Consider the following 21,202-nt stretch of genomic DNA (forward strand, 5'->3'; position numbering starts at 1 on the left):
AACATCAGTCACTTTTCTTCTTGTCCTGCCTTTTGTGGCTGATCCCCTGTCAATGGTTGGATCCTGACGCTGGGCAAACTGCTTGTTTCCTCATCTATAAAATGATGCCAAAGGACTAGGTGCCTGCAGAGGATCTTTCCAGTTCTAAAATTCTAGAACAATGATGCATGGTTCTCTACGTGACACTTGGCTGCTTTTTGTTTGTTTTTAATTAAAAGTCACTTTAGGCCACACCGTTATTCAGTCATCATATCAGTGATTGGGGATATTTCTTTCATAGTCTGTTTTCTTCTCATATTCTCCTATATTAACATTTAGTGCCATTTATGGGCAAGAACAAAGTTTTTATTCCATTGAATTTAGAGACTGGACATTTAAAAATTTTCATTGCAGATCAAAGACTGTATCAACCTTGTGTGGGGGAGAGAGAAAAAGAATGTGCAAAGATACTCATGTAACATAAACTTGATACATTAAAAAAAAAAAATCTGCCAACATCCCTGGTTCTCATTCTGATGTTAATCTTTTGTGTATTATGGCACTAATCTGATTGATTCTGCTTATTTTTTAAAAGCTTGGCCCTTCCCTTTTCTGTTGGTATTGCAGCAGTTGCTTACCTTAAAGGAAAAATGACGGTCAAAAAATACTTCCTGTGAAATGTTTCCAGTTGCAGGTATTTGCAGGACATGTCTGGTTCTATTTAGGGTGTTTTCTTTCTTTCTTTAGTATCCTTGGCCATATAACCTGATGTTTTTCATAAGAAATGTCAGCAAAGTCTTTGAATTAATGAACTGTGAAGTGCTCAAAACATACCATTTCAAAAAGTATCCTACAAGGATGTAACACTAATGGGAGGTGAGCCTTGAGTTTCTATCCGAATATCCCACCCTAACTAAAAAGAACTAAGATAACGACTGGCCCAAGCACAATCTCCTTGAACAAAGACCCAGAGAGGAAGAAGTGATGAGGAGTGGGGGAGGTCAGAACCAGAGTAGTAATCTGGAGAAATGTGTTTATGTTCGCTTTTCTAGCTCTGTTGAGCACTTCCGTCAAATAATGGAATTATACAAACCCCCCTATAAAAGATACCAGGTGGAGGCAAGCAAAGAGAAGGGAGGAGGTGAGGTGTGATCAGAAGGTTGATCAAATAAATCTGAATGGTAGGTCCTTGGCTACGCCTAATGTGGGTTTTGTTTTCTTTTAATTTTGCCATTTTAAAAAATGCGGTGTCACTCCTTCAATCTTTTTACAATTCTGCATGGTTGAACATTTGAAATGAGTTTGTGTATCACCCTCAGGCGCTGATTCAGACTTGATTGGGGCAAAGCAGACTGCATGTGCTTATTTTTATCCACGTCATTTGGGACGTTATGTAGCCAAAGGAACCAAAAATGTGCTGATCTATTGCCAAATCATCACCTATCCTTTGATCAGACAGGGCGATGATCCTCATCAACAAGTTGTGCGACCTTAGTGTAACAGCAATGTCAGGTCAACTTGAGAAAGTGAAGAGAGAGCCCTAGACACAAATAAAAAGAAACAACCAACAATCCTTATAATTATCATCATCTGCTGCTTTTCCCTCTTTTGGCAAAGAAACACTCCATCCATTTGCAGAAATCGCCCGCGGAAACGTTACATCAAAACTAATCACAACGATTAAAATCAGCTTTTCTGTGCAAGAGGAGGGTGAAAAGCAAGTTGGAGGCTGGAATGAGACTGTTTTTCCACCAAAAAAAAAAAAAAATCTGGAAAAAAATTTCCTATATGCATATTTCTCTATACGTATACGTAGAGCTTTATTTTTGAAGATCAATTGTCTGCCCTGTGATCAGTTAATTTTAAGTTTTATTTTGGAGATTGATTTAGACTAGAGGTAGAGGCATGAGCTAATTGTATCCTGATCCTTGCCTTGAGGGGTTTCAAAGCCCTGGAGCAACTCTTCTCTGTATTTTGTTCTGTCTACCTTAGCCAAGCTATTGCATTTCTCTCTGGTGTGGCGAGCCGAGCAGATCGCTGGGAGAGAAATCGGAAAAGGGGGGAGAGGAAAAGGAAAAGGGGACTTGGAGAGAGACTTTGTGCTTCAATGTTTCAGGTAAGATCTGACGGTTTGGGTTTGTTATTATTTGCTAAGGAGGGTATGGCTGGGACTTTGGGCGCAACTCGCTTTTACGCATGTGCCAGGCATGGGGCGAGAGCGCGGCACACTCGCACACACGCCGCCCGCCGCGGCGGGCGGCTCGGGATCCGTTCGGACCCGCGGCGGGGCAGGGGCCGCCGCCTCCTCCGGGGCTGCCGCTGCCGGTTCTCGGCTTTCTTCCTCCAGTGGGAGCGAGCGCGAACGGGGCGGAGCGGGCAGGAGGAGCGGGTGCGGCCGGCCGGGGCCGCTACCAGGGGCCGGGAGCCCGCGCACCGGGGCCGGGTTTCCGGATCTCTGGGTCAGGTTCCGGATCTTGGAGAGGAGCCGCCGCGGCTATGGGAGCCAGTGCCAGCGCCGCCCGCCCGCCGCTCCGCGCGCCAGCCTCCCCTGCGACCGCTCCGCCGCGGCTCTCCCCCGCCCTCCCCGAGCCCCTCCCTCCTCCCCCGAGCCCCGCGCGTCCCTTTCTTCCCCGGCGCAGAGCTCCGCGCCGGCGAAGCGGCCCGGTCGAGAGCGCCCAGCGCCTTGGGTTCCCGGCTGCAGCCGCCGCGGGGGTGCCCCGAGCCCAGCGCACATCCCTGCGGGGCGCGAGGGGGGCGGTGGCGCCCGGGGCTGCGCGCCTGCCGGGGTAGGGGGCCCGCCGCCCCCTTCTCGCAGGCACCTCGGCGGTGCCCCCGGACGCCCCGTGAAAGACGCCATTGTGGTTGCGGAGCGGATTGGGGCCCCGGGCAGTTTTTCCTTCCCTTTTTGCCCCGGCCGGACTGCGCCGCTCCCCTTTGTGAGCCGCGGCCGGCGCCCGGCGCTGTTTGTCTCCGGCCGGGCTGATCCAGATTCGCCGCCTCCGCCCACCCGGGCGCCTTTAAAGCCCCCTCCCCCTCCCTCCCATTCCCAGCCCCCCTCCCTCTTTTGGATGCAAACGTTTCATTTATTTTTAAAAAGCTCTCATTCCTCTTCCTCCCCACCTCCTCCCCGGATAGAGGGCACGGCACAAGCTCGGGATTAGAAGTCTCCTTGGGAGGCGGGGACGGGGTGGGGGCTGCGCTGGGACGGCGGCAGGATGCGAGCGCTGCAGGTAATGGTTGTGGCTTTGCTGCGCTCGCCTCTTCGCGAGGCCAGCAGCGCGGAGTCCGGAGGCCGCATCTTTCCCTCCCCTCCTGGCGGCCTAGGTTCCCTTAAAGGGACCGAGTTTTCCGGCCGCCTCTGGTCTTCGCCGCCTGAACCAGCGCTCCGGGCGCAGAGGTGTGCGGGAGGGATGCAGTTTGGATCCTTTCTGACCTCTTTCCTCCTCCGCTCCCCCCAACTCCAGCCGCACCCCACCACTTTCGCCGCCCCCAACACCCACGCACTCCCGCCGCCCCTCTTTATTGAAATGTGAAGTGTGCTTCCTCTCCTGCCCCCAAGAGGGACCTGGCTGGAAAACAGTCCGCGCCTCCCGGAAAAAGAACGGAGCGGGGTGGGGGGGAGCGTCACGGTGAATTCGCGTTTAAAGTGAGGTCGAGCCCCAAAACATCCAGGAAGAGGAAAGCAGACCTGTGGTGCAGGAATCCCTTACCTGCACGCGCGCTCCGCACAGCCGCGCCGCCACCGCAACTTGCGAACTGTCGCGGGTAGACTGTGTCTGCCTTTGTGCTTTCGAACACTTGCACTGTCGTGGAAATGATTTTCTGGTATCAAAACGTTTTCACAGTGACTGTGCTTCGGGGGCCTGCTGGGCGGAAGCCAACTAAGTTAGCAAAGTTGCAAATGGGGCCGTTGGCTTTATACGTGGAGAACGGCACGCGAGAACTGTCCGGGATCCCCGTGGCACGGGCTGCTTCGTTAAAAGGTGCACCGCAATAGGCAGGAGTAATTTGGTACAAAAGCATTACCTTTTAGATCTTAGAACTGGCTAATTTCAAGCAAATCCTTGACTATGCTCTGTGTGTGTGTGTGTGTGTGTGTGTGTGTGTGTGTGTGTATCCTGGGTGGTACTGGGAGACATAACAGTTTAACATATTCTTTAAGAAACGTTTGCCTTCTGTTTTCAATCAACTAAGCTGGCAGCTAGAGATACAAGTTTATTTGAGAATACCCTCTGGGTACCAAGCATGCTTGGATTGTTTTAGCAAATTAAAAATGAGCAAAATGCTTTTACCTTCTCAGCAGTAGACTCCTTAAGAGACCTCCTGTTTTGTGTGTATGTGTGCGTTTTTTTAGAGAAACGTTTTCTGTGTGTATCTCAAATGTGTTTTTAATGTGGAAAAGGAGAAAATAAAGGATTTTTAAAGGCTGAGGCTGATGCCGGAGAATGATTCATTAAATCTGGTTCTACATCAAGGAATTCACCTACATTTATGGGAATCTGTGGCAACTAATAGCCTACTTGGTGAATTTAAAATAGCAGTGGATCCATTTGTCTCCTGGATTATGGGCAGTGTGCCGATTTATTCCTCGTGTTTGTATTTGTGTGGCATTTGGCTTACTACGAGGGGCTGATGTTCAGGAAACTACACACTGACTGCAACAGTGTGACCCAGGAGTCCCGCTGCTGCCTGAATGGAAAGAATTGTGAGCGGTTGTTAGGATGACAGTAGGTTGTTTACTAATTAGGTTGCAAAGGTGACCGTGAAACTTTCAAACTTTGCATCACTGAGAAAACTTCATTGGGTTAGGCTTATGTTTGTAAGAAGATCGTAACTAATGAGGCAAAAATGTCGCACATTAGCCGGGAAGAAATTTTGAAATGAATTGAGTGTGAAAGATATTTGGCAAAAATCTCCCACCACCGTATGCAAAATGACTGCAGTGATTTTGCTGTATTAATTATGCCTGGAGCACAATATAAAGTTCTCCAACACACACTAGAGGTCTCTCTTCTAGCTGTAAGATTTTTGTGTTTGTAATTCTTTGCGGGGGCTTGCATAGTAGGGGTGTACAGTAATAGCTTGGTTCATACTTAATAATGATTTACTGACCATTCAACTTACTCTGATGTGAGATATTTAGTTTTAGGGGTAGGCTTCAGTGATCACTGGACAAATTATACCACTTAAGTACTAGGAAAGTAACTTCAGTAAGACTTCAACTAGATGATGATGAAAGCATACTATTCGATTTGTGCTGAATAATGCATTATGGACCTTTTGGCATCAAATTATTTAGCCAAAGCAATTTGTTTTTAAATGTAAGAGTAATTAGTAACATGTATTTTATCCGAGAACTTTCTTAAATTAAACCTCCATTTAGCTCTGTGTTTAGCAGTAACAATTGCTTGCACAAATGCTTTCTTGCCTTAATGTTTCTGAATCAGAATGATAGTTTTCTACTTCTGATGTGATGCTTTTAGCTAAGAGCTTTTCCCATTTGCATTGCTTTTGAGTCATTTAAATGATGTTGTGAACCATCAGTTCACCAACGCTTTTATTTAGTTGTTTATTAAACTGCAGTTTTGAACCTTGTTTTGGATCGCAGTTTATAATTTCCCAAGCAAACAGAGCGTTTATTTGCTCCATCTTTAGAATGAACTATCTTGGGAATAAAAATGAAATTTTTGGATGCAAGCATGTATGCTTATTTTAATAGCTTACTCATGCAGAAGTGAGACACAACTTGCTCTGGCTTTTCATTCATAAAAACGTGCTAGATGTAAATAATGTTTTGCTTGTTGATGAGTTTGGTTTGAGATAACTGCAGAAAACAAAACAGAGATTATCCTTTAAGAATAACAAGCCTGTGTTCATTAGGTCCATTCATTCATTGAACAAATATTTGTGCCTGCTGTGTAAAAACTACTGTGTTAAATGCTGGAGACACAATGGTGAGAGAAAGCATTCAGAGCCTCCAATCTCCTAGAGCTTACAGTCCAGACAGAGAGGCAGACATTTATCGAATAATTGAACAGCCAAGAGAGATGAGTGCTTTGAAGGAAAAGGAATATGGGTTCCCGTAGCACTAACTTAAAGACGGGGCAAAATGGCCTGGACCAGGGTCGGAAGTGCCACAAACTGAGATCTAAAGGATGAAGGGGACTGGGCAAGAGAGACAGAGAGAACAGAGACTAAGTTCCAGGGAAAGAGAAGAAGGAACAGCATTTTACCAAGCCAAGAGAGGCTTAGCCAAGTGGGAGGAACTCAAGGCTTACCTCACTGGAGTTGAGAGACGGAGAAGGCACTGATGGGAGACCAGACTGCAGGGACAGGCACCTGGTCTTCACCGTACAAGCAATGTGATGGAGAGGATTGGGAGAGGAGGAGCAGTGACATAATCAGAATGGTGTTTGGATAACTCTGCTGACACTCTGAGAAGTGGTTAGACGGACCCAGGTGGATGCAGTGTAGCCCTTGGAGGGCTATTACAGTCATCCAGTCAAGAGAAGATCTAGCTGGGGTTAGGGTAGGGGAAACACTGATGGAAGGGGTTTGAGATCTATTTAGAGGGGAAAGTTAACAAAATCTGATAAAGCATTGGCCATAGGTGAACAAGAAGAAAGAATTGTCAAGTGGACCCCAAGGTTTCGGGCATGTTAATTGAATAGACGTGGGAATTCGGAAGCCCAGGTGGATTTTGTATCTTTCACTTTATTTCTAATAGCCAGACAAAGTAGCAGTGAGAAGCCTCGTTCCCATCCGATGTAACTACATTCACGAAGGAAACCAAAGCATCTAGTCATTGTTTTATCCCTCCATTTGTTCAACAGTTGGGTCTAGAGTGCCTACAGTGTATCAGGCACGCATCTGCCTGCTCTTTTTAATCCTGTTATCCAAAATGCCTTTTCCTTTATGAACTTGTACCATGTGGTTCCATTTATCCAAGTTTGACTAAGTTGGAATTCGTCATTAAAGCAGGCCTATGTTGATTCCTCTGAAACAAGCCTGTGCTTTTATAGTGCAAATTAATTGTGTTAAAATATTATCAACATGTCAGATGATTGTCAAATGAATGGTTGGACGCTTTTTAAAAGTCCGTTTACATACAAATAACTGACACAATGATGCAAATCACTCAACTGAAAACACTTAGAATATCACTCTCTCCATAGGGGTTTGATGTACAAATGCAATTCCATAAGCTACTTTTCTCATGTGGATGGCCCTGAGGGCAAACTCCAGTTGGAAAAACAAGCATCATTTTGGCCGATTCCTTTTTCTCTATAAAAATGGGAATGATGCCATCTCTCAAACCTACCTTATAGGATTGTTAAGAGGAAAAATAAGAGTATGTCAAACTGAAGTAGAAATAAGTAGTATCAAGCAACCCCAAAGGGCACTTTCTCTGGAGGAGCCGCCCCAAGTCTAGCCCCTGCTGCCTCAGTTCCTTGGTCCACATCAGTCCCACCTTATCCCAGCTGCCTCTGAAACCCCAGGCACAGGTAACATCCATGGCTACGATTTAGGGAAAAAGTAGCAGAGGTGATGTGGAATGCCTACCTCCCTGAACGCTCTGAAGAAGACTGAGGCAGGTGGTGTTCTGCATCCGTCTTATACACCTGCCCTAGGTAACATGCCTGAAACCTTGGTGTCCACTTGGCATTTCTCTCTTCTTGTTCACCTATGGCCAACCCAACCTTTTATTAGGTTCTGTAAATTTTACTACCTTCTTTTTTATTATTATTATTATTTTTTGAGATGGCGTCTTGATCTGTCGCCCAGGCTGGCGAGCAGTGGCATGATCTCGGGTCACTGCAACCTCCGCCTCCCAGGTTCAAGCGATTCTCATGTCTCAGCCTCCTGAGTAGCTGAGACTACAGGCACCCACCACCATGCCCAGCTGATTTTTCTATTCTTAGTAGAGGCAGGGTTTCACTGTGTTGATCAGGCTGGTCTTGAACTCCTGACCTCAAGTGATCTGCCCTTCTCAGCCTCCCAAAGTGCTGGGATTACAGGTTGGAGCCAGGACGCCCGGCCAACTAACTTTCCCTTCTAAGTAGATCTCAGACTCTTCCATCAGTGTTTCCCCTATCCTAACCCCAGCTGTATCTCCTCTTGCCTGGAGGATTAGAAAGGTTATGTGCTTTGCTTAAAGTCAAAGACTAGGCTAGTGGCAGAGCGGGGATTCTAACTCAGCTGGCTGACTAAAACCCTGCCATTATCCCCTGTTAGCCATTCTGCCGTCTCATCTACACCCATAGTCCTTTCTGTCCAGGACATACTATTTAAGAGGGTTTGCTTGTTCTGACACCAGCTTCCGTTCCTCATCTCCTCACCTCTGTATCCCCTACCACAGCAGCACCCGACTGTTAAGCTAAGAGAGAAAGAAAAAACCAAAAACAGTGTGAGATTGTTGTGAGAGATTGTTGTGATCAGAACATGTGAATTGGTCTCTACCTCTTGCTGAGCAAATCGTTTACTCACAAGTACTCTGTCAAATAGGAATTTGTTTTCTATCCAATGAGAACTGACAACAATTTAGCCCTTGCCGCCAACACCAATGCTGCTATTAAGAAGAAGAGTTATGAACTGAAGAGAATGTTAACTAGATAGATTTCGAATGCTGGCTAGAGGAAGGGATATTCTTCCTGATAAATCTTTCCAAAGCATCTACTGCTATCATCACTTACTTGTTTTTGTAGCATTTTCACTTTGCCGGAAATTTGTGGCTAATGGAACAGAAAACGTGTGTAAACAAAAGACCCAGACTTTCTATGTATGGGGGTGGCAGTAGCGGGTGGAGGGTAGAGAAAGCTACATTGGTCCATGGTACTGATCCTCCCATCCACTCTCAGTACCCCGTATGCAAATCCCACTTCATCTCTGGAGTCTGCGCTATATTTTCTTGATTAAATTACTTACTTTCTCTAAGCTTCAGTCTTCTGAACTGTAAATGAAATAATAATATGAGATCATTGTAAAGGAGATAATAATAGTCCTAGGGTTGTTCAGAGAATAAAATGAGATGTAACCGGACGTATATGCCTAGCACAAAATAAGCACTCAGAAAATATCCATATATTATTAAGAGTAGGAACTGTGTTTATTCACCTTTGCTTTCTCAGTTCCTTAATATGCTGCCTGACACACAAAGTTGGAATTCACTTATTGAGATAAGTGCTCAATAAATAACTGTTGGATACATGAACACAGAATTTCAGAGAACACAAGAATAAAGCCAGGTGTTGATTTCACTTCCCGGCAAGTCCTTTTTGCCCTTGACAAGAGGACCCGAGTTCTGCCAGCTGCCCTTGCCTGCTGGTTATGGGCTTTTTCTAAACAATTAGCTCGATCATTTGGGAACAGATCAAATTTGATCTGGGGAAGTATTGATGCTAAGTATGACGTTGCCTCAAAGATAGTCCTGTTTTGCCTTCTGATTACTCACGTGGAGGTCTTCCTGTGCACAATTGTCATGGGATTTTTGAAATCTGCCGACACTTACGCTATGAAATGATGCAAATACACCATTCGGTTCTGAACCCCCCGCAAGGGGAATCACTGAACTTGCCTATTAACACTGCAAAGAAAACACGGGACCCGGTCCGATACCCATTCCATCCAGCAGATGGCAGTGACACACATTCGCAAATAAACTTGGAATCGCCTCTGGTCTTGCTGTTAGTTCTCGCCATTGCCTCCTCCCCTGGAAAAGGAAAATCCAGCCAGCTTTAAAAAGCTGCCTTTTCCCAGCACTTTGGGAGGCCGAGGCGGGCGGAGCACGAGGTTAGCAGATCGAGACCGTCCTGGCCAACATGGTGAAACCCTGTCTGTACTAAAATATAAAAAATTAGCCAGGCATGGTGGCGCGCGCCTGTAGTCCCAGCTGCTCGGGAGGCTGAGGCAGGAGAACCGCTTGGACCCGGGAGGCGGCGGTTGCAGTGAGCCCGGATCGCGCCATTGCACTCCAGCCTGGCGACAGAGCGAAACTCCGTCAAAAAAATAAACAAAACTGCCTTTGTTCCTTCGCCGAAATAACCGAGGCTCATCGGGTGCAGCTGGAAGGATAACACCTCCGAGCCGCCTGTTTCTTCCTGGGCTGTGGGGCAGAGAGGAGGGAGAAAGCAGGCCTTGTTTTCTGGTGCAATCCACTTACTGCCAGTTTCCCAGAGATATGACCCATAAGAGGCCTGCTTTCCTGTGCGTTTAATCAAATAAACAGAAGAAAGTGCTGTCAGCCGCCAGCGTCTACCATGCTTGCTACCACAGGCTCTGGGTTGAGAGCCCTTGATGCCGAAACTGATCAGGTCTACTAGTAAAGATAATGCCCAGTCTCAGGCTGCCAGGGAATGGAACAGTGTCGTGTGCTACTGAAGATCCACGCGAAGCCCTTTTATGTGGGCTTGTGCAATGACTTGGTCTTCTGATGGTTAGAAAGAGAGACCCTCTGTTAATTGTGTGACCCCCAAGGCTCGGTTTCCTTATCTATACAATGTGAGTGAGGAAAACCACCTCAGGGGGTTGTTGTAAGAATTGAGTGTGTAACACCAATACAGTGCTTTTAAGTGCCAGACTGTTTCTCAAGGGCTTTGCAAGATATTACTCATGGAATCCTCATCCATCATCTAAGAGGGTGATATTACTGGCATTCCCATGTTTTAGATGAGGAGATGGAGGTGCAGAGAAATAAAATAACTTGGCCAGGGTCACATATGGTGAGTGGCGGAGCCAGGAGTTGAACTGTGCATTCTGGCTTCCAGTCTTTGCTCTTAGTCTCTAGATGTGGCTGCCTCTTACTAATACTGATTAGTAATTACTAATAGCTAATAATTAAGCACTTTCCATATGCTAGGAACTTTACATATTTTAACTCCTCTCGTATTTTCAGGTTCTCTCTAAAGCTGGGAACAACGACCTTCCTCATCTTAACAAATGAGGAAAAAATACTCTGTTCCCACTCAGAAACATAATAAACAGAATAAAGTAATTCCAAACAGGTGTAATTACTTCTGCTCTAATTTACACGTGGATACAGGGATACAAATTAATGACAAGACTGCAATCTATTTAAGTGCTAAAGGGTGGGTCCCTCTGTAACTCCCTCTGTAATTGACTTAACGATAAGAGAAATTGGCAGTTGGAGTATATGGTGCTTATGCTCCCATTGTACATGACAAGGTATGTGAACAATTTTTTAAATTGTCTTGTTCCTTAAAATTTTAATCAGGGGATCTTGGATGTTCATAGCCTCACAGCCATTTCCAGAAATGGTGAATGGCCCTCAGAGATTCGGTTTGGTTCCACTCCTGTTTAGTGCTGCTTCCCCTGCTAAGAGTCACCATCATCATTTGATGAAGAGGTAAGAAGATTTAGGTGATTTAAAGCCTGGCGCAGTGGCTCACACCTGTAATCTCTTCACTTTGGGAGGCCGAGGCAGGCGGATCACCTGAGGTTAGCAGTTTGAGACCAGCCTGGTCAACATGGCAAAGCCCTGTCTCTACTAAAAATACAAAAAAAGTTATCCAGGCATGGTGGCACAGACTGTAATCCCAGCTACTCAGGAGGCTGAGGTAGGAGAATCACTTGAACCTGGGAGGCAGAGGTTGTAGTAATCCGATATTACACCACCGCACTCCAACCTGGGCAACAGAACAACGAGACTCTGCCTCAAAAAAAAAAAAACCTAGGTGATTTGTTAAATGGCCATCACCTATGAGGGCCTGCTCCTTTGCCCGTGAGTTCCGGGGAACTCACAATGGTCAAAGAAATTCACCTGCAGTATGAATGTCCTCTGGCTCTCCCTGATTAGAAACGCCCTTCTAAGTCTGGGATGGAAGGCAGGTTTTAGGATCTAGAGTCTAATAACTGTGGACCCTACCTTATGAGTCTGCACAAATGAGGTTTGGTAGAAGAGACAACTCTCAAAACAAGGCCAAAATTTCAGAATTCAGCCTTTTTTTTTTTTTTTTTTTTTTTTTTTTTTTTTGAGGCAGGGTCTCACTCTATCACCCCCGCTGGAGTGCAGTGGCAAGATCTCGGCTCACTGCAACCTCTGCCGCCCAGGTTCAAATGATTCTGCTGCCTCAGCCTCCCAAGTAGCTGGGATTACAGGTGCCTGCCACCGTGCCTGGCTAATTTTTGTATTTTTGTTAGAGACGGGGTTTCACCATTTTGGCCAGGCTGGTCTTAACTCCTGACCTCGTGATCCACCCGCCTCGGCCTCCCAAAGTGCTGGGATTACAGGCGTGAGCCACCATGCCCGGCCAAATTCAGCCTTTATTAGTGGCTGAGAATATTTTAGTTCAAACATCCAAAATATCTGAAATGTGAATCATTCAAAGGTTGCGTAAGTCACTCTATCTCTATAAGAAGTGCAGGTGGTTTTCTATAGGAAAAACAGGTTTTGATCTAGGCCTGCTCCAGTCTAGCTCATTCCCACTTAGTAGAAAGAGCCACAGGAGTTCAAGACCAGTGGAGTCACAGAGACCTGACCAATTATGTATATTGCTGCAAGGTGAGTCAGGGCAGAGTAAGTGAAAGACAATGGAAATTCTGCACACTTCCACCTTAAGAAATTTCTTTCTTTTTTTTCTTCCTATTAAACCTTTGTGTTCATGCAAATCCTTGCTATTCTTTCCCTTCTGATGTTTTTGTCTAAACGCATTAGAAACATTTCTAGCTGAAGTTCAAATCATTTAAAAAGCTCAATATTTTAGCTATGCATAATTGTTCAAGGGGTCTTCTTTCTTTTTCCCTCTTAAAAAAACTCTGAGTCAAAATGCATTTTAGATTTTCGGCTAAGATTCAAATTTTACTTTTGAAAACATACACCCAGATTCCTTTTAGAGTCACACTTTTTTTTTTTTTATTGTACAGTTGAAGTGTTCATATAGCTGAGTTATTTTTGACAGCTCTTCTGCAAACTATAAATGTCTGGTAAGAACATCTCCAAATTATTCTGCTAAGGAGCATGACAGATACATTTTTTAACACCTGAAAATTATATCTTCTGATAAGTTTGGTAATTCAAGAGCTGATGATGTAGTTTACGTATGATCTGTCTTCTTGCTTTGCTTTTTACTGTTGTCTACTTTTTGGCTTCATAATTACTTTTTTGGTACCTCTGTTAAAGGATGGAGAAAAGAAGAGAAAGGAAATACATTTCAAATTCATTTCTCTTTCTTTCTCCCTCCTGCTCCCGCTAACAACTTGACAAAGTAGATTAGAAAGGAGTCAGCTCTTGATCCATGCTAGCAGAGGGATGTAATGGCATGAATAATCCAAAAGAATAGCCAATCCAATATCATTTTTGTTAATATGTTGATGTGATGTATTAATTAGGCTAGTATCAAATATTGCAGTCTTAATTTGCACATTACTATTGGACTCATATTTTTCTTCATTTCACTTCTGCAGTCTTACTATATGGCTTCAGCATTAATGTGAAAGACTTATCCAACCCCCCTTACCAAGTAGTCTCTTCCATTATGAATATGAATCAGCCTTCCCAAAGTATTTTCTAGATCAGTGATTCTTGAACTTTAATATACATCAGAATTATCTGCAGAGCTTGTTAAAACACGGATTTCTGGCTCCACTCCCAGAGTTTCCGATTAGGTAGTTCTAGGATGAGGCCTGAGAATTTGCATTTCTAGCAGGTTCTCAATGGATGCTGATGCCCCTGTCCCAGGAACTGTACCTTGAAAACCCCTGTTCTAGGGGAATAGTAGACCCTAGAGATGATCCTCGAGGGAAATTTTAAAAAGGATTCACACAGCTAGGCACAGCAGCTCATGCCTGTAAACCCAGCACTTTGGGAGGCCAAGGTGGGAGAATCACTTAAGGTCAGGCGTTTGAGACCAGCCTGGGTACCATATCAAGACCTCATCTCTACAATAATGATAATAATAATAACGAGGCATGATGGTATGTGCTTGTAATCCCAGCTACTCTGGAGGCTGAGCCAAGAGGATTACTTGAGTCCAGGAGTTTGAGGCTGCAGTGAGTTATGATTGCACCACTGCACTCCAGCCTAGGTGACAGAGTGAGAATCTGTCTCAAAGAGAGAAAGAAAAAAAAAAAGGGTTTATGTGCCTGTAATCCTAGCTACTCAGGAGGCTGAGGCAGGATGATCACTTGAGCCCGGGACTCTGAAGCTGCTGTGAGCTATGATCACACCACTGTACTTTATTTTTTTTGAGATAGGGTCTCACTCCAGGCAATAGTGAGACCCTATGTCTGAAAAATTAAAAAAAAAAAAGGTTTCATTAGTCAAATAAGTCTGGAAAACATGATACCCTCTTTTGAGGCCTTGTTAAATATTTTGAAGATTTGTAGAATCTTGCAATATGGGGAATCCGTTTCTAACTTGCATTTTCTGAAGTTATTTGACCACAGAGCCCTTTATTCTGTCAGTACCATTTAACTCTCAGAATTACTATTCTTGGAACACACACGTTAGGGAGGTCTGCCCTATTTTGCAGTGCCTTGGTGGGCTAAACTTCAGTACCTCTCACTTCTGCTTCATGTGGGCAACGCACTGCCACAGACACAGGTTGGCCATTTGCATCACTTGGCATCTCTGCAGCTCAGCAATCTTTCACTCCTGGCATTCTGTTGATCAGAGTATATTATTCTCCAACCGTTCTCACTAAGCCTGCTGCTTTTCGACCTCGAGGCCATTTGCAGTCCCTTCCCTGTTACCTCTTTCTCTCTCTGTTTTTTTTTTTTTTTTTTTTTTTTATTCTTTTGAGACAGAGTCTTACTCTGTTGCCAGGCTGGAGTGCAATGGTGCAATCTCAGCTCACTGCAACCTCCACCTCCTGGGTTCAAGCGATTCTCCTGCCTCAGCCTACGCAGCATCTGGGATTACAGGCATCTACCACCACATCCAGCTAATTTTTATATTTTTAGTCGAGAGAGGGCTTCACCATTTGGCCAGGCTGGTCTCGAACTTCGGACCTCAAGTGATCTGCTCACCTCGGCTTCCCGAAGTGCCAGGATTAAAGTGTGAGCCACTACACCTGGCCCCTGCTTCCTGTTTACTCACCCCACTGCCTGTCTTCCTTGTCACCTCTTCCTCCTTACTCAGCCTGGGTTCAGTGGACCCTTGTTTCCTTAGCATGCTTACTACCACCCTTAATTCTTTTTTTTTTTTTTTTTTTTTTTGAGATGGAGTTTTGCTCTTGTTGCCCAGGCTGGAGTGCAATGGCACAATCCAGCACCTCCCAGGTTCAAGTGATTCTCCTGCCTCAGCCTCCTGAGTAGTTGGGATTATAGGCATGCGCCACCACGCCTGGCTAATTTTATAATTTTAGTAGAGACGGGGTTTCTCCATGTTGGTCAGGTGTGATCCTCCGCAGCCAGCCACCATCCTTAATTCTTTCATCACTTAGACCTCTCTGTCCTTTCTGTCTTGCCAACAGTTGGTCCTGGATAACCTTCATTCTTCCTCACTTTTGATTCTGGGGTCCTGAGTGGCACTGGTGGATTGTCACATAATTCTTCCTGCTGCCATTGCAACACCCATCTGTTCATCCAGTATTTGCATGACTTTGTCTATGTTAGGCACGACCTTAGGCCTTAGACATACAGGCATAAACAAGGCAAAAAATCCAAGATCTCACAGAGTGTACTTTTTAGGCAGAGTGGGGATGAGAACCAAATCAGATAGGATTAAGTGCTATGCAAAAAAATTAAAGCAGGTGTGACCTTCATAAAGAGGTGACATGTAAGCTGATCTCTGGGTGGCAGTCACATTAGCTCACCTTAGTGGGTCCTTTGATGTGGCCTGGCAGTGCCCAGCTAACTTCTTATTTCATCCCCCACAAGGCTGTTTAGATCTCTTTACTCTTCCCAAATTCCAAACCTATCCCCACTTATCAGATAATGTTGCTTCCTGATGTAGTGAGAGATCCACTGCCTCTACTCTTGACACCAAGTCCCACCATGGCTTCACTAATCCTCTTTCTTTCTTGTTGTCCCTCCTAGTGTCTTGTCTTTCCCGTCTCCATTGGCCCCTTCCTGTAGCCTACAACCATCTGTCGAACAACCCAAATTTTATATGCTGAAGCCCTACCCCCACGGTGGCTGTATTTAGAGATAGAGTCTTTGGGGACACAATTAAAAGTAATTAAGAGTTTGTAAGGGTAGGGCCCTGATTCAATACTATTCGTGTTCCTATAAGAAGAGATACCCGATAGCTCAGCCTCTCTCTGCTGCCACACAAAGATGAGACTGTGTGAGCACACAGCAAGAAGGTGGCTGTCTGCAAGCCAGGAAGAGAGCCCCTCCAGAATCCATATCTCTGGCTCCTGGATCTTGGACATCCCAGCCTCAGAAACCATGAGAAATAAATTTCTGTTGTTAAAGCCACCAAGTCTGTGCTATTTTGTTATGGCAGCCCGAACTCACTAACACACCATCCTTCCACACAAGACAGAACCTCCCTGCCTCCTGCTTCCACTTCCCTTGCCCCCCTGCTCACGCCAGCGCACGCCCCTCCCGCCCACCACCATCTGGCTTCTCACACCTTCCGCCTTCCTCCCCTCCCCGCAGGTTGTACTTTTCAAATTACATTTCCTCCTAGTATGTTCATTTAGTGCATTCTTATGCCTTTTCAAAATGGGACAGCATTACAAAACATAGGATGGAACATGTTCTAAAAGGTTTTATTTTTAACTTCTCTTGGGATCGCAACCTCTGCAGTCTTTCAGTGTTTCACGCTACTTAACTGACCTCAGATGCCAAATGTAATCTCTGCCTGTCACTGAATCCAACATATTTCTCTGTGAAGTCCCCTTTTTTGCTTTCTTAACTGTTTTTTTTGAATGACTTAGGGAAATAGGGATTCGTTAATGCTCTGGTTTGTATTTTCCAACATCAACACTGTTGGTTTCCTGCCGTTTTCTTCCTGAATGGTAATAGCCCTAAGCAGGACTGAAAATCCGAGTTGAGAAGTTGGTTTATTCTTTCTCAGGAAATTTTTCCCTCCTAAACGTTTGTATTTTCTTTTTAATTAATTAATTAGAATCCCATCAACCACTGCTAACTTCGTGGAATATGAGCACAGGACATGCCCAAGAGGCACCGATTGCCGGGAGACGACAAGGGTCATGGCTTCCCCAAGTTGACGTCTTGCATTCAGAGCCGTGGTCACTCTCCCTGTGGAGAGATGATAAGACATAGTGATGAGTTACGATTAGGACATTCACTTCCACTGCTGTGAATTTCCTCCAAAGCGCCTGCACTGATTACAAAGAGTTCCTGGGTCTACTCTGTCACTTCCCCACAAAGAAAGCCAAAAAGCCTACCCTGCATTGCGGTGACTTAAGCCCAAGATTCCATAGGGCTTGGGAAAGTGTCAGGCAAGGAAGAGGGGAATAAATAGAGCAACATCTATAGGGCACTTTGCATCGTGCCCAGTGTGTAGTAAGTGATCAGAAAATGGTGGTCATTGTCATCAATGCCATTGTCAGTATAATTATTACTGGTCCTCATCATATAGATATACATATACACACATATGTACACATATGCATGTGTCCATGAATGAGGATTCCTTCTGGCTCTAGATGGAACCTATGAACCTCGAAGGAACTCAAGGTGAAATGGTGAAGCTCATCTCGATAGCTGATACCTGCCATTAGAGTTTCCTAGAAGGCTGGTTGAAATGTTACTTTAGGCACAGATTTTGTCCCTAGAAAAGGGGTGTGGAGCAGGCTCTGCCCACCTAATCACATCAGATCAATGAATACCTACAAAGAGTTAAACAGCTAGGCAAATATGGCATGCCAGGAGGACTACGCCAGGGGTTCTAGGATGGGGGTTGTCATAGCTTGGGGACAAGATGGGGTGGGAGGCTTACTGTGATAGAGACCAGTGGGGAAATGAAAAAAGGAAACTGAACAGAAGGTGAAACTTCACTCTCGGGCTGCCTGTGAAGAGTAGCAAAATGCTAGCCCAACAGGGAAGAATATGCCATGGGAAGCATTCACAAAGCTGTGGCTGAGCTAAAAAGGGCAGAGGAGCTTCTGGTGTCTCAAGAAAGAATATTTTTAAAATTCCAAACTATACAAGTAAAATATTACACTCTATGCTGTGGGTTACGAGCAACCAATTAATCAGCGCCTTGTGTTCAGGCACCGTGGGGCTGCAAGGAAGGCAAAGGCGCTGCCCCCAGATGCTTGGACTCTTGGGAGAAACACGGTAAATGACAGTGGGTTAGGGAACAGTGTGAGGCCCAGCAGCCAGTGGGTTGGGGAGGTTTCCTGGAGGAGGTGAGGGTAAATACAGGCCTTAGATACGCACACAGCAAGCCAGGCTGGGACAGTGAGATGAACTGCAGGTGAAAACAATTTTAAAAGGCGAGTAAGAAATCAGTCTGGCAGAAACAGGAGCTTAGGGAGGAAAACCGCAAATGCAGCCCCCTTTGCTGTTCCCATCCACCCTGCTTCTGGGATCTTGGCTACTCTCTCGGATCTCGATCCCACAGTACCATCCAGCTCTGTCCTTGTCCTCTCTGTGTCCCCAAGCTTCCTCCGCAGATGCCTCCTCTTTCTATTTTGACCACTCTTCCCAGGGAACCTCATGTTCCTTGACTTTGGAACAAATCAGTGCAGCTGACTCCATTCTGTTTTTCTCTCTGCATGTGTCTACCTGCCCAGTGCACGCCCCCGCCTCACGGACAGCCCACTCTCAGAAGGTCCCAAAGTAACCTTGCCACCTTCCTGCTCTCCTGAACGTTTCTCCCTCCTGTAAGCGCTCAGGTGCTCAGTACAGAATCCCCATGCTTTTCCTGACTCCTTGCTTTGCCTCCATCCTGGACACACAGACACACGTGTGTGCAGGTGCATCACAGTGCATGTGCATTTGCTCACACACAGGCTCATCAAGGTCATTCCTACCCCCTGAGGGTCTCTTGCATCCATGCCCCCATCCCCTCTCACTCTCATTCCTATTTGTTTGTTTTTCAGAGACAGGGTCTCGCTCTGTCACCCAGGCTGGAATACAGTGGCACCATCACGGCTCACTGCAACCTGGATCTCCTAGGTTCAGCTCCCAGGAACCTCAGCTCCCCCACCACCTGCCCCAGCAGTAGCTGGGACTGTAGGTGGGTGGCATCATGCATAGATAATTTTTAAATTTTTTGTAGGGAGGACGTCTCCCTATATTTTCCAGACTGGTCTTGAATGCCTGGGCTCAAGCAGTCCTCTCACCTCAGCCTCCCTAAGTGCAGATTACAGGCATGAGCTACTGTGCTCAGCCACACTCTCATTCTCTACACTCACTCATCTACCCACTCTCCCCTGGACCACTGGACTTTATCCTTTAGATCTCTTTTCTCTGGATCCCTGCTGTGGCCACCACGCTTGTCCCTCCTACCTCCTCTCTGCAAGCCACCCCCCACCAACAGAAGTTCCTTCCTGCTCTTACCAAAATTCTCTTTTGACAACCCAGTTCGGAATATTGGGATGCCAAACCCTATCTTAAACAAAACTGTTCATACGCTCATGCACGTGTGTATTGGTTCTATACTGTGTGACCCCCATGCAGCAGTGTGGCCCAGAGATTCAGAATACAGGTGCTGGAGCTGCTTGTCTGGGCCTGGAGTGCTACGCTGCCACTTCCAACTATGCAACCCGGGATTTGAACGTTTCCTCATCTGTAAATGGGAGTCAGCATTCGACCTACAGCACAGCGGTGTTGTGAGGGTTAAACAAAGCAAGCCCTTATAACAGAGCCTGACACATAATTAGCGCCCATTACACAGTAGCTATGATGGAGCGGGGGAGAGAGATAATAAGAATACAGTAATGTTGTCGATCATGTTTATCATTATTCTATTGTTATACAATAATGTTTAACTCTGGGCCATAGGATTTTTATTTTCTAGTTTTTTTTCTATATTTTTCCAATTCTCTGTGATAACCATGAAATCCTTTTACAACCATTAAACTGATCTTTTCTTTGGAAATTACATGATGTTACATCCTGGCTTAAACATGTTCAATAACCTCTCACTGCCTACAAGATAGGAACCAAAGCCCTGGGCCCGGGCTGGGGAGCCCTGCATCTGCTGGCCTCAGCCAGATGTACTGGCGTCTCTTCCCACTGCCCCACTTGCTTTCCAGGCTCCACCTTCTCCAGGCCTCTTGGCTTCCAGATGCTGAGTCCGGCATCATCTTCTCTTTTTATTGTGTCCTTACTTCCCAGGGATTCTCAGCTCTTCTGACTTCACTACTGCCCAACGAGACCTCTGTTCACACTAGGAACTCCTGGACTCAAGCATTCCTCCATGGTTCAGATGCCAACTTTGCTGGGAGGAGGTCTTTCTCCCATGGGGACTCTGGGGCAACATGCGTTGCTCACCAAGACCAAGAGCTCCCTAAGTCTGCAGGCTGGGTCACTGTCCCGTGGGCATCACTAAACATCTGTAGCATCCTCCGAGGTTTGAAGAGAGGTAGAGGATGGAGAGGCAAAGAAGGGAGGGGTGCTGTTGCATGCAGGGCTCTAAAAACAAGACTTAGCAAGAGGGAATGTTACAAGATTTTTTTGAGGACAACAAGATAAAAGCAACATTTTAGGAACAGATATGGGAATAACATTATGCAAAATGAATAACGTGCAGAGGTCAGAAAGTCAGTAAAGGCCGAGCATGGTGGCTCACGCCTGTAATCCCAACACTGTGGGAGACCAAGGCGGGCAGATCACAAGGTCAAGAGATCAAGAGTATCCTGGCCAACATGGTGAAAACCCATCTCTACTAAAAATACAAAAATTAGCTGAGTGTGGTGGCGCATGCCTGTAGTCCCAGCCACTTGGGAGGCTGAGGCAGGAAAATCACTTGAATCCAGGAGATGAAGGTTTCAGTGAGCCAAGATCACAGCAATGCACTCTGGCCTGGTGACAGAGTGAGACTCGATCTTAAAACAAAAACAGGGCCGGGCGCGGTGGCTCAAGCCTGTAATCCCAGCACTTTGGGAGGCCGAGGCGGGTGGATCACGAGGTCAAGAGATCGAGACCATCCTGGTCAACAAGGTGAAACCCCGTCTCTACTAAAAATACAAAAAATTAGCTGGGCATGGTGGTGCGTGCCTGTAATCCCAGCTACTCAGGAGACTGAGGCAGAATTGCCTGAACCCAAGAGGCGGAGGTTGGGGTGAGCCGAGATCGCCCCATTGCACTCCAGCCTGGGTAACAAGAGTGAAACTCCGTCTCA

At 45.9% G+C, this 21,202-nt stretch overlaps 1 protein-coding gene across 1 annotated transcript in view; it reads left to right on the forward strand.

Moving 5' to 3' along the window:
- The first annotated feature begins 1,970 nt into the window (after positions 1-1,970).
- KCTD1 (potassium channel tetramerization domain containing 1) overlaps positions 1,971-21,202 on the forward strand; it is a 211,307-nt gene continuing 192,075 nt past the window's right edge. Inside the window, exon 1 of the mRNA XM_010335482.3 lies at positions 1,971-2,095. Coding sequence (XP_010333784.1) covers positions 2,087-2,095 — 9 coding nt within the window. The 5' untranslated portion in view covers positions 1,971-2,086. The remainder of the gene's footprint in view (positions 2,096-21,202) is intronic.

This window comes from Saimiri boliviensis, chromosome 13 (genome assembly GCF_048565385.1).
Source record: "Saimiri boliviensis isolate mSaiBol1 chromosome 13, mSaiBol1.pri, whole genome shotgun sequence".
Lineage (NCBI taxonomy): Eukaryota > Metazoa > Chordata > Mammalia > Primates > Cebidae > Saimiri > Saimiri boliviensis.